Below are 14,795 nucleotides of genomic sequence, written 5' to 3' on the forward strand. Positions count from 1 at the left end.
TATATATCAAGTAGGTTAAAGACAGATGATCATTATACAGTCAAACCTGTCTATAGCGACTGCCCAAGGGAAACACAAAAAGTGGTCTTGTAGACAGGTGGTTTTTGTAGACAGGTTCCTTTAGTATATGTTTCATTGAGAAACCATTTTAAAGGGAAACAAAAAAAGTGTTTGTTGTAGACACTAAAGCAGGTTTGACTGTATTTCATTTATGTTGTAGAAAGACTTGTATTTACAGAAGGCAGTGCTCAACACTATTAGGTGCCCAGGACACATGGGTCCAAATTTAACCTCAGGACCTTCAAATTTGTTACATTTTAACACGGGGCTAATGTACATGTATACAAATCTTAAAACCCTCAATCCGGAGCCCCCATTAAAAAAAGTTAGTGTGAAGCCCTGCAGAAAGTTATATAAACAGTTTATACTGAAAAACCAGAAACTTTCACGATCTTTGTGAAGTCTGGATTTGGGAAAGCCTCATGAAATGCCGCAAAATGATAGCTTTACAACATTTAATGCAGCTTTCTTGCAGCAAAAATGGCAAATTTGCAAAGTTCCTGTTTTTTTACAGTAAGGTGAAGAAGGCAGACTAAGCCTGTTATTGAGAAAAAGAAAAAAAGGAAGAAAAAATAACTTTTAAACTTATTAATATTCTTATGTCTGTTAGGAGCAAGAAGGGCTTCAACTCATATACTTAAACAGAGAGCTAGCTAGCAGTAGCACCTTCTGGCTCTAAACAGACGCATGTATTCCATTGAGATAGATGTAGAATGGGTCAGTTGGATAATGAATGATACACAAAATCATGAGGGATACCTAAATGTTTGTGAATCTCACCTTTGAATATAGGACTGATATTCCATGCTGTTATACCGCCTTGGTTGGTGTACTGACCAAGACCAATCTCAAGGATCAGGAGAGGTATCCCTCCAATAAACAGACAAATAAAATACGGGATCAGGAAAGCACCTGCAAAAAAGAGAGAGACACACAAAAGAAAGAAAGAAGAAACAGGTTAATAAAATTTCATTATCAAAGCATTCAGATGTAAGCGTGGTGAAATATGAGAAATAAGCTTGAGATTGATTTCAATGGCTGAATTACAGATTGATAGGTTTTGAATAGGCCTCTATTCAACCTGTTTGGGATCAGTGGTCTTTCAGCATGGCTTGGTGTGGTGTCACACTCCTGTACTCTCTGTGTCGTTTAAGCAGGATTCATATGAATATGAAACTATATATATATATATATATATATATAATTTTTTTTTTTTTTTTTTTTTTTTTTTTTTTTTTTTTTGCTCTAGGGATCCCCTCCTTATAAGCCCTTTAGGATTTTGTCGGGTCACCGTTTTCTTTCAGTTCTTTGTATTTATTTGTATTACTAGCTCATATCTAAGCATATTTGTTCATGTTATATTGTAAAACAGCATTTGAGGAGCTAACACTTCAACAAGCTCTGCTTCTTGTTAGTTCCTCTTTTCTCGTGCTTTTTCTATTATATTTGTTGTTTCATTGCATATTTTTGTAGTACAATTATTCATTATATTATGTTTTGCATGAGAAATAAAATCATTTGAATCATTTAGGATGATCTTTGCATAGGCCAAAGTGTTTAAATTCACAATCTGGAAGAAAGTGATATTCCAACACGAGGTCATGGCAGGATGCAACATCCCCTTGAGCCTATAAAAACAGCCAGGCCTCTCATAGCAGTCGATATATCTATACTATTGCTTATAAGCTTTTCGTTGATAATTCATCTATTTCATTTCTCACTTCGGATAGGGTCTTTAAGTATTAACCTAGTGTTTTCTTTGTGCTAGCTGTCTCCAATAATCTAAGGGGATGATCAAAGCAACTGGAGCCAAATTAAAATTCAACATGTAGTGCCACCATTCAAGTTTTTTGTTCCTTCTATTGCCTATTCACACCTAATCAAGTTTATATTTAGGATTAAGTAAAAAGAGAGCTGTTGAAACTGTCCCACCAAATCAGACTTGACTGTCATCTGTGTGTTATAAAACGCAGTTTTGCCAACTCCCTAGACAAACAATTTTGAAAGTTGTGTGTTCTTGTTAAGACATTCAACAAATATTGTCGAGTATGATAAAAGGCTTTTCTGCTTTTCTGCATTCAGAACTGTTTCATGACTACACAGTGTCTGTATTTATAAGCAAAGACTTTCTATTTGTTTCAGATTGATTCTACAATGATAATTTGATTGATAGAAGTAACCCCTCCCTCTCCATCAAACCTACAGGTATACAAAACTTTAAAAGTCTACCTTTAAATTATCTTCCAATAAATTTGATGTCATTTTTTTTTTAATATTTGGAAGTAACATCAATTAATTTCCCATTTCGAATGCCTCTGACACAAAGTTTGCATTATGAAAAAAATAAATGTCAGTGCTTTCACTGTATTATCAGACACACATTACTACTTATTCTGATATTATTTTACATGCTGTCACTAATTTCCCTGAAAGTTTGCATTATGTTCCAAAAACAATTGTAATGCTAAATACAAAAACAAATTTGCAATGCCCTCTAACACTGAAAAGATCTAATTCCCTTGAAAGTTTGCATTATTTTCCAAAAAACAATTGTAAAGTTAAATACAAAAACAGATTTGCAGTGCCCTTTAACACTGAAAAGATTTTGACTTAAATTTGTCTAATTCATCCCTATATGTTGATAATTCTACAAGGACTCATGAAAATCTGTTATGAAATGATCAAAGTGAACGCAACCAGATATCTTGAGCTAGTATACAGCTGACAGGATGCACACAAGTCAAATCTAATTAGTCGAACATATAACATTGCATTTGCAACAAGTTTGTAGTAAATGATCGTACTCTCAAAGTTTAAACCTCCTAATGTATCAGCTTATAAATGGAAAAGTTGATAATTACAACTGTGGTAATAACAACTTAAGAAGTAGATGGACTGATTGACATACATGTAGTTGAGAATTCACAGGAAGTCACAATTATTTCCACTCCAAAAGTTCTGTCGATCTGTCACCTTACTTGACAAGTCATTTCCTACAGCTGGGTAACTAGAGGAAGATAAATATACCTTTGCCCACAATAGTTGGGCCAGTAGAGTCTGATATTAAAACTCTTAAAACTTTTGTGAGATTTTTTTCTCCATAAGTAGAGTATATTGATTCACAGATAAGAGGTGAGCATGGATCATTCGTACATTCCCTCATCCTGACTGTGATCTAAATTAGCAAGTTGTATTTTCTCCTTTTGCAATTGCCTTTTTGGAAATTTCTATAACTACATCATAAATGGTTACTCTTAACTCGTTTTCCAGAAGTAAGCATTCCATGAAGATAAAACATTCAAATGCCATGGTATCATAAATAATATTTTCCCCCTTCTGTTTCTGTTAGGCCTAGATGAAATTGGAGTCAGGATTTGTATTTTATTTCATGTGTGATGTATCTTTATAGTTTCACTTTCAAATGTTCAGCAGTATTTTTATAGCAGTAACCTATGATGTGACATTTATGGATCTCTTGCACAAAATTCCCCCAGCAATACAATCCAAGAGGAGTTTTTTTACAAGATGATTTTTTTTTAAACCCTTTAAACCCAGACATGTATACCGAGGTCATAACTCATGGTTAGACCTGCATTCATAATGTCACCAACAATTTTAGTTACTAAAAAAAACTTGGCTTATTGGGTGAGGATTGAACAAAGTGTTTATACATGGTGTTAGAGGTCATGAAGTGGGGTTGGAGTTAGGGGGAAATAAAGTTTATAGGTTAAATGTTAGAGTTGCAGTGTGCATGATCTCAGATGCATTAAAGCTTTAAAATACTACTGGGCCAGAAGGGATTAGACCACACAGCGAGGTCACTGACTGGTGGCTATTTCATTAACTCAGCTTTCAACTAACATAAGAAAAAGAGGATCATGGGGGACCAACAGGCACCGATTGGGGAAGTTTTCTATATAGAGGCAGCAAGTAGCTACAAGTAGGACAGTGGGGCTTTAAGTGTGTGAATTAAAATGTTTATGTACAAAATCAATTGGAAGGTTTTAGGGATTACAGTCATGATAGAAACATATATGCCTAAATGTATGTAAATTCAATAGTAGACTAAGTGATCCAGAAAAGAAATGTCATCCATGAATTTTTAATTCTTCAAGATAAAAAAATTGGCCCTTGGCCATAGGGCTTAGGTTTAAGTTAACTCGACTCTCGATTCTATTAACAAGGCCCAAAATGAGAACTGTTTCTAAAGACTTGTATAAAGTTAAAGTTAAATAGAACTTAGGCGAGGCCAGGGGATAAGACAGTTGATAACACTAGACATAGGGTCATATTGCTACTACTATCACTATCAGCATAATTAGGAATTAGACTAAAGAAATAAACTTACCTCCTCCATTTTTATAGCAGAGATATGGAAATCTCCAGACGTTTCCTAATCCGACAGAGAAACCAATAAGAGCGAGCACAAAATCCAGTTTCCCAGTCCAAGTGCCTCTGCTTTTCAGCTGCTCCGGGTCTTCCCCTTTGGTCTTGACTGCATCCCCGTTGGCTCCCGGGTCTTGTTTCTGCGGCGGAGAAACAATGCATTCATCACTTTTATCGTGGTTACTACTCATCTTCCACACACGTGATTACTAAGTTTACAAGGAATAAGTCAGTTGATGAAGCGAAGAGAACCCTGCGATCATTTGGCTTCAAATAAAAGTAGGCCTAATACAAAAAGGTATCCAGAAAGTTAACATTCAACAGTCAAGCTGGACGGTTCCACTTCAGAATCACCACCGGCTCATGGCTCCCAAATAAAAACTTATGTGAACTCCGAAAATACTACGAGACGCCGAATCGAATTAAACAGGATAGACGCCTACTGTATACTGGACGAAGACTAGACATCGACGACTAGACTACACACGAGCCAGCTACTAGTTGCACGTCTATGGTTGCACGTAATTACAAGTTACGTGACTGCAAGATGATCTCTAGCTCTAGTCAGGGAGGTGAGACTTTAAACCCTGCTCTAGTCTAGCTAGCTCTGTCTGAAAGCAAATTCGGTTTGCATACCCAACCGACTAAAACCTGCCCTATCGGTACAATGATGGACCCTACTTCGAATAGATCGGCGTTCGTGTGCCCAGGGCAGGCTAGGCCAGTCATGCGCCAACAGTCAGACCGCAGCCGGTGCGAAAACCCTCTATTTTATTCAGCACGTATGCAAGAATTTACGTGTCTTGCATACGTAATGAGTAGTGCAGACGGTCTTCCCGATCGGCAGTTTTTGCCTTTATAATTGTTCATTTCTCATGAAATGGGTCTTATTTCAAAGATAAGAAGTTGCACTCTCTATATACTTATATGACAATCATGTTTAATATATTTTGGAAACAGATATTTCGCCTTGAAAATGGGGTTTTTCGACGATAAATCTATCTAAAGAGTAGGGCTGATTTTCACATAGAAATCATTCTTGCGTCAAGAAGATGTTATAATCAGCATAAAGCATAAATATTTTTCTTTACAATGATATCAAAATTATTATATTTTACGCTGTACCAAAGTCAGGAACCAAGAAAAATCACGCGAATGTTCATGAATAATTAAAAAAAGTAGTCAACTTTGCCGATGTGAAAATAGAGCGTTCTGATTGGCCAAATACGTCAACTACGTCACATATGTTCCGCTTTGGTTTATTAACATTCTGAATACCAAATTTGAGTAAGCATTCCTTGTGGCGTGCGCCTGTAATGCACGTGCGCGTAAGCAGTCATGACAACAACCTTAGGACCCTGGATCAATTACGTCACCTGCCTTTTAAATAATATTTTTCTACATTATTTCTTTTTTAATCATTTTTCTTAATTTTTTCGGCCAGTCGGTGGCGCGGCGGAGCTCCCTGGAGTTTACTAATCAGTTATGCATTGCCATTGCTCAAACGGCGAGCGTGCACGAGTATGAAATCACACAATTTCGTGCCATCATATAGAAAGAACAAATTGGTAATTTCCGGGTTTTTAGGGTCTTAATTACTATGATTATAAAGAGAACAAGATTTTGCGTCAATTAGGTTTTGACATTATTTTGATCAGTGACTTTTCATCTTTCCAACGAATCTCAAAGTAAACAAATTAATTATGTACCAAAGTCAGGAACCAAAAGCGAAATTTCGGGTACAAAATAGCTGTTGAAATGTTACAAAAATAACGACAATAAAAGTGGTGAAAAAGGATCGTTTCAAAATTGTGAAATATGGCAAGTTTCATATCAAACTGAAGCTGAGAATCTCGAGAGTAATTACCGTTGCGTGCTGCCATGTTGACAGAAGTTATCGACCACAAAAGCAGCTGCATGTACACCCTTACAAATCTCACAGAAAATCTCGTGAATTTCAGCACACGTGAATGTACGAGATAACCAAAGAGACGCTGAATAAAAATCAGCGTATAGCCTCATTATCGCGCACGCTGCGGTCTGACTGCCAATATCCAACTTTTGCATGATCAGGCCACGCCCATGTTCATGCGATATGCGCATGCAGAGCGACGAAATTCATATCTTTCTAATAGAGTAATAGGTCATTTTCGTATACGTAACCAAATTTAATGCATAAGTCCATGGGTGTCGATCCCGGGGGGGGGGGGGGATATATCCCCCCCCCCCAATATTTCAGGTGGGGGGATGGCCTGTACAATCATCCCCCCCCCCCCCAATAATTCACCCTAAAAAAAAAATTAAAAAGAGAAAAATTAATGAGAGCCTGATGAGAGTAGTTAATGGTTATTACTCGCAAGATGACCATCAATATACACATTTTGCTATCTCATTTTCATAATACATACATATACGAAGTAAATGAGACATCCGTATATGAGACAAGAATAAATTGAATTCTCGATCATACGGCTTCATCAGGAATTTATGAATTAATTCAATTTGTTAAATCGACAGCATCATAGAAATGCAGTGCGCCAAATGCAAAGACGCAGCGTTAAAAAGCAACGAGCTAAATGTTAAGCGCGAAGCGCAAAAGTAGCAATCTGCAACATCAGACCATCCTGGACAGTGTAAACATAGATGAACTCTGTGACGAATTCGTGATGAGATCGGAGACAAGGAGAAAGATTTTCGGACATTAGTATGAATTATAAGATAGTTCACTAGTTGTTATGTTGTTTCCGTTCACCCTTTTTAAAATTCACGTCATTGTATCTTTATTTTTATTTTATTTCCTGATATTTCCTAAAACATTTTTCATTTTTGGAGAAAGATTATTATGTCACAACTTATTATTTTTTTTATTGAAAAGCTGATGTAGGCGCTGATGTAGGCCTATGTCACTGGCGTACTGGTTGGTTCAACCCCCCAATAAAATCCAACCATGAATTATTCTCAATTTCATACAAGTGATTTATAAATGTTCGTGATATCACATGATTTTCAACAAAATTCGCGTTTCTCCATTTCTGTTGCAAACTGACACATTCTCAAATAGCCAGGAAAAGCATATATTTTGTATAGTCACTAATGGGCTAAATTAGTGGCCGTTAACACTAACAGTAGTATACAATTCCTTTCCAGAAGCTATTGCGACAAGCACTGCCGGGAGATGCTACCCACCACTGTCTTGGGCTGTGCACGCAAATATTTGCGAACGAACGTTCCATACATATACATCATGTGAGGAAACTGAATTTAAACAACGATTAATATAGAGAACAGTACAACGAATCGTCTTCTCTCTCAAATAATTTAGTGAAACGGCAAAGATAACGCGCTTTGCGCGGGAGGGGGGCAACTGAATTCAGACTAGGATTAAGAGTTATAATTAAATGAAACGTCAAAGTACACGACACAACGTATCATCTTCTCTTTCTAATAATTTAATGAAACGTGAAAGCTTCCGCGCTACGCGCCAGATGGGCGAAAATGATTTCGGACGAAGATTAAGAGTAATAATCAAATGAAACTTCAAAGCTTCCGCGCTTCGCGCTGGAGGGGGAAAACTGAATTCAGACAAGGACACGATACAACAAATCGCCTTCCTTCTCTAATAATTTAATGAAACGGTAAAGCTTCCGCGCTTGGCGCTGGACGGGCGAAAATGAATACAGAAAAGGATTAAGAGTAATAATTCATTGAAACGTCAAAGCTTCCGCGCTTTGCGCGGGAGGGCGGGGGCGAATTGCACTCAGACAAGGACACGATACAACGAATCGTCTTCTTTCTCTAATAATTTAATGAAACGTCAAAGCTTCCGCGCTTCGCACGAGAGGGGGAAACTGCATTCAGACAAGGATTAAGAGTCGAGAATGGCACATCGAATCGTCTTCTTTCTTTAATAATCTAATGTAACGTCAGAGCTTCCGCGCTACGCGCGGAGGAAGGGGGACTTGATTTAAACATTAAGGATTATGAGTCGAGAATGGTACATCGAATCGCATTCTTTCTTTAATAATCGATTGAATCGTCAGAGCTTCCGCGCTACGCGCGGAGGAAAGGGAACTTGATTCAAACAAGGATTAAGAGTCGAGAACGGTCTAACAAATCGTCTTCTTTCTCTAATAATTTAATGAAACGTCAAAGCTTTCGCGCTTCGCGGAGGAGGGGGAACTCTCCCCCCCCCCCCCCCCTCCCTGCACCCAACCCCCTAGGGAGCGCGCTTCGGTTGCTTACTACCACCCCCTAAAATTAAATCCTGGCTACGCGCTTGGGGAGGGGTGCAACCTGCCACACGCTTCTACCTCTTGGTTGCTTTGATCCATTGCCGAAAATATTTTGGCAACTATCATTCCCCCAACCACGGATACAAATCGACACCCTTGCATAAGTCTTTGTGAAGTGCCTCAATACAAATTATTTTATTCACCTGATAAGAATAATAGTATTTCAATAGACAGACTTTGAACTGCATAAATAAGTTGTTGCCAGGTTGGACAAACATTATGGCTTGACCTACCTAGCAACACTTAATATATGCAGTTGCATTCTGACTAATGAAATACTATTATTCCTAACAGGTGAACGAATTAATTTGTATTGAGGTACTTCATCACAAACACTTATGCATTACATTTGGTTACATTACGAAAATGGCCTATTCTATGGCCATGATTCAAGGGGAAAAATTGTTATTTGCTCGTTTGTGAAATCTATAATCTTTACATCAAAAGCATGAATTGAATTGAATGAATTGATACATCTGCCCTACAGCATATATTTTTTTATTTTATTCGTTGAACGAGAACAAAGATCATCATCATGTCATAGCAGAATAATTCTACATGACAAATGCGCATTTTAACCCTTTGCCTTTCCGGTAGAGTTTTTATTTTAATTGTCGTCTAATATCAGTGGTAAAAAATCTGTTCCTTCAAATCATTTCTTCGATTTAACGAAAAAAAAATGGACCTAGGACTTCAAGTAGGCCAAGAAAACTCTTCGATTGTTTGACGCATCTCCTTATTGTCCCCTCATATAGCTTGTCCTTATATTCCTTAAAGGAAGACACGAGGACGCTGAGACAGAATAATGACACACGAAAAACAAAGAAAAGAAAATGTATAAAAAATAATATCAAGACTAAGAAGTAGAAGTGAAGAAGAAAAAGAAGAAGAAGAAGAAGTAGAAGAAGAAGAAGAAGAAGAAGAAGAAGAAGAAGAAGAAGAAGAAGAAGAAGAAGAAGAAGAAGAAGAAGAATATGAAGAAGAAGAAGAAGAGGAAGAAAAAAAGAAGAAGAGGAAGAAAAAAAGAAGAAGAGGAAGAAAAGAAGAAGAGGAGGAAGAAAAAGAAGAAAAAGAACAAGAAGAAAAAGAAAAAGAAGAAGAAGTCTGAAGCAGAAAATGAGGAAATGAAAAAGGAAAGGAAGACATTTAGAAAGGAGAAGAAGAAAGAAAAAGTGGAATTCTAACGAGAAGATCAACATAAAAATATTAGTAAGATGACCCAAAAACCTGTAAAGGGTGTTTTGTTTTCAATCGTTTACAAGAAAACCCAAAAAAGAAAAAGAAAAATATAATACAGAGTTGTATTGAATGACAAAAATACGAACCCCAAAACGAAGTAAAGATGGATGAGCAATTTTTCGACCCCAACCAAATTCGGGTTTTATTGAATTGGGGTGCATAGCAGAATAATTTGTATTGTACCTTTATGTCTACCTGATTATTCAATACGAAAGGGGCGTAGGCCTATATTTGCAAATTGTATTCGTCTTATCCACCAAACCGCTAATGCAAATAATATGCCTTATTCAAAGTATAGGCCTAATATTGGAACAAGATATCTAGAGTTCTAGACCATCCTTGTATAGTATTGTGGTGCCTTGATGATTAATAGTCTTGTCCTTTCCCCACGCTTTAGCCTTGGCTTTTGTCTTGGATGCCTAGGCTTTGCATCAATAATTTCCTTACTTTTGGGAGTTAATAGTTCAGTTGCTTTGTTCGTTAAAAAAATCAGATAAGAAGAACGTTATGAATATGTGTAATCAATGAAACACAAATTGACAACTCAGTGATACATCTTTCTCTGTCCTCTTCCATGGGCTTTGTAAAGAGAATTTAATCAATTATAATTTTCTTAGTTAAAGATGAAGGAATGAAATTGAGTCACATAGGGGTTCGAGTAAGTACATCTGCATGCAGTAATGATATCAAGGATGCATGTTTTATTTAATACAGTAGGCTTGCGGGTGCGCCACGTGAGAGAGAGAGAGAGAGAGAGAGAGGGGATTGAAGAGTCCTGAAAAGGACTCTGACTCGGTAATCTTTCTTGGGGGTGTGTAGTCCTGATTATTATAGTTGAACATTTTCTACACAGAAAATACAATTTTGTTTCTCACTGTTTAGAAAGGAGCAAATGGGAGAGAACCTCGCAAACTATACGTCACAGAGTTGCCCATGTTTACTTTCACCGATCCGCTTCTCTGCTTTTCTGTTTCTATTAATACCACGTTATCAGGGTGGACTTTCCCTTTTAAATGTATGAAATCTGAATTAACAGCTGACCACCAACCCTCAAACAAAAGTTATTAAAAGTTATGATTTCGTAAATGTTGTCACTAATTAGAAGCAGAACAAGCGAGGGCTGATGTGCCCCTCTTGAAAGAAAATTGCCATATTTTCATGCCCTTACGTTATACATGCACCCATTCATGACAAAAACATACGCCCTTATAGTTTAGAACATGGGTATAGGCTATCAGGCCTACATCAGATTTTATTTGCTTTTTATTATCACTTAAGTTCTTGTTCAAGCCAAATACAGCTTTTGGACATACATGATGCTAAATGCCTTTCTTTATTTAAAAAAATGTATATATATATATATATATATATATATATATATATATATATATATATATCTAGAGCATCTTCCGCATGGCCTGCTAAGATCTGTTTAAAAAAAGGCAAAGGCCTCTATCAATCCCTCATGGTTAATCATTGAAAACATGAGGTATAATACAAAAGGCACATAAGGAAATAACAGAACTAGTACATTTTCACCTCACGAGAGGCATTTACCCCTATCATGATGGGAGAGTCCAGTAACCAGGAGACTACGTTAAAAAATGGCAAAACGTAAGTAAGTCCTGAACCGACCGGTTGCTATGCAACCTTGCATAAGACATCGCTTACCAAACAAGAGGCATATCAAACATACTGAAGAATAAGACCAATGTGGGTTTGCGAGACACCTCTCTTCTTAAGACCATGATAAAATACAGTGCAAAGCATGATAACAGGTTAGCCTAACCAAAGGCAATGCAAGCTAATACATAACCATCCTTTGTTAAAGATACATTATGTTATTTCGAGGTTTGATTTTGCATGCATATAAACTCAACCAAGAAAGTTCAGCGGACGTAATGGCCTATATAGCTGAACCTATACAATATGTACACCAACCACCGGACTTCCCTTTTCAATTGATCTTTTTTTTTTTCTTTAAAAAGCAAAAAATATTTGTTTGTTTTGTTGGCTAACTTGATGCCCACATTACCAGGCACGGATATTGTCTCATGCGTGTCGTTTCAATTATTGAGTTGTATATACTCCTATAAATCCAACTTCTGAAGTTTTAACTGAATCGTAATACAAGACTAGCTTGAAGATTATAGCATGAAGTGCGCCACCTTCTCGACTTTTTTAATCTCAGGAAAGGTACCCTCTCTTAAAATTAAGGACGATTAAAGTGACAAGTTGCCCCTCCATGATTGAAGAAAAGAAAACATACCATACATCGATCAACTTTGGACAGGTTTCTACTTTTCTGCATTCTTTTCTTAAAACATACTTTTACAGGGGAAATGTGGCAATTCCTCTTTTCCTTACGACAAGGCCATTTTCATATTTGCCAAAATGTTCTCGACAATAGTAGGAATCTATTTTTTCTTGGATTGACAAGAGAAAAAATTAACGAAATCGATTGGAGGGCTGAAGGCACATCTAAATCACCCCAATAAACTACAAATTCATTTATCTGTGGTAATGTGATTTTGTTTTTCACCATGTAGACGAAGGCATCTACAAGTTTCCTATTACCTCTCTTCGGAATAGCTTTAAAAAATTATTAAAACAAATTGTAGGTTAATGGATTATCCAAGCCGTCCATTTCTTCTTTATCACACTAGTGAGATTAGCGGGTAGTAGAAACCACATTACAGATTCAGACGTCACAGTTATATGTTTTCTGAACAAGAACATACTGTTGTTCTCTGTAAGATCATAAAAATGATCAGATCGCCCATAAAATCAGGAGAAAATGAAATAAAGTGCACATAATAATATATCAAATAGGGACTAGTTTGTTTTTATTATTATCACTGATGAAATACAAAAATATGCTATACAATAAATAACGCAATAAACAAAAATTAATAGCCCGACTCAAATTTCGTAGAGTAATGCTCCTTCGCTCTAATTTCTGTTACAAATTGTCCATCAATGATTTATCCGGTGCATATCGATGACTGGATGACTGGATGATGATGATGATGATGATGATGATGATGATGATGATGATGATAAAGATGATGATGATGATGATGAAAATGATGAAGATGATGATAATGATGATGAGGAGGAGGATGATGATGAAGATGGTGATGATGAAGACGATGATGATGATGATGATGAGGATGATGAAGATGATGATGAGGATGATGAAGATGATGATCATGATCATGATGATCATTATTATTAACGATGATAATGATGATAAGGAGGAAGAGAGTGAGGAGGAGGAGGAGAGTAAGAATAGGTTTAGGTGGACGACGATAAAGATGATGGTAATTACGATGTTGATGGTGATGGTGATGATGATTATGATAATGATGGTGATGATGGTGATGATAATTATGATGACAATGTTGATGACGATGGAAGTCACGACGATAACGACGACGATGATGTTGATGATAATGGTGGTCATAAGACAGTAATGGACATTTTGAAAATAAAAAATCAACCTGACAGCAAAAAAATCATTCGTCAACACGGCACTATGATTTTACATAATACACATATCCACCGCGGAATGACGCTCCACGCATGCAGTAAACAAATTGCTTGTAATTTTTTATTCCTGGTGATTTTGGTTCCAAAGTTCTTTTACGCACTAACGCAAGCAAACCGCCAGAGGGCGACATTGATGTGGTTTTAAATCAATTTGATCTGACAACATAGGGGCAGGGGAGCGATCCAGCCATAAACTATTGACAGTTGATAATGGATTGTTACCTAAAATAGCCGTAGCATAATATATCTCGCAATGGATGTCTTTACAACTTCCCCTTGGCCTCAGCATCCCAACAGCGACAACGTGTATGAATGCCATCTTGTATTTCCCCAGTGTATATCACTTCTCATTGGGGCCATTCCACGTGGGAAAATTCAGCAAGAATTTTTTTGGTAAAAAGTTGATTTGACGCAAATAACATCTGTTTGTGTGTGTGTGTGTGCATCGGATAACTTTACCACAAAATATCAGATTATTATATTTTTGTAACTACTCACCGGATGAGATGTGAGAGACTAAGAATTGTTTGTTGCGGTTGCGACTTGCGACAAAATATACCACATGCCTGGAACTGCGAGGACCATGAATCGGAATTGCACACGAGCGGATGGGGAAATCCCTTTTTTCTTAAAGAACATAAAGAACAGATTGTGATGACTTTCCTGAATGTATCAATTGTTAGTATAATATACGAGTTTTGCAATTTTACATTGTCGGAGTCAGCCCACCGACAGTGGACAGTATAGACCGACAGACTACGAGACCGACAAAACAAAGATAATTATAAAAGGAAACACAGAACATTTCGGTCTCGTTGGCTGTCGGTTCAGAGCGCCCTCAAAGAACCGACATTGTTGATATAGTGGGCTATAACTTACATTGTCATTACGGTCTTACAGTGCTAGTAAAGTCCATTAGGGTCCATTAGACTTTTTAGAGATGGTTTCTTCGTCATTCTGCTGTCGTAGACAGGCATCATCGGAAACTGAACATCAGATTGATTTTTACGAACGGGAGATTGACTCGGACTACCAGCCATGGTAAAGTTCGTTTGTGACAAGTCATGTGACCCTACCGAACTAGTTCGGTTGTCAAGCCTTATCAACTTATCACCTTATCGACTTCGAAGACGATCTCGGGGTTGGGTAGAGGTACCGACCACGGAGACACTGTACGATGTCGAGTTCGGACATCCTCATAAATTAATTCAAGTTCCAGATTTTGCAGTGAGGATGGGAAATTTTTATGATGAATGATTGCCCCTT

The 14,795-nt window shown here is 37.1% G+C and overlaps 1 protein-coding gene across 4 annotated transcripts in view; it reads right to left on the reverse strand.

The window, feature by feature from the left end:
• The window catches only part of LOC580286 (sodium- and chloride-dependent betaine transporter), a 69,323-nt gene that overhangs the window by 42,636 nt on the left and 11,892 nt on the right, over window positions 1-14,795 (reverse strand). For 3 of the 4 annotated variants that reach the window (XM_030998439.1, XM_030998438.1, XM_030998437.1), the window contains exons 3-4: window positions 4,409-4,586; window positions 841-972 (exon numbers count right to left, since the gene is read on the reverse strand). In XM_030998439.1, the coding sequence (XP_030854299.1) occupies window positions 841-972; window positions 4,409-4,586 (310 nt within the window). Of the gene's footprint in view, window positions 1-840; window positions 973-4,408; window positions 4,946-14,795 lie in introns of those variants that run through there. The other variant, XM_030998436.1, reaches the window with a different exon arrangement.

This window comes from Strongylocentrotus purpuratus, unplaced genomic scaffold (genome assembly GCF_000002235.5).
Source record: "Strongylocentrotus purpuratus isolate Spur 01 unplaced genomic scaffold, Spur_5.0 spur5_scaffold_5, whole genome shotgun sequence".
NCBI lineage: Eukaryota > Metazoa > Echinodermata > Echinoidea > Camarodonta > Strongylocentrotidae > Strongylocentrotus > Strongylocentrotus purpuratus.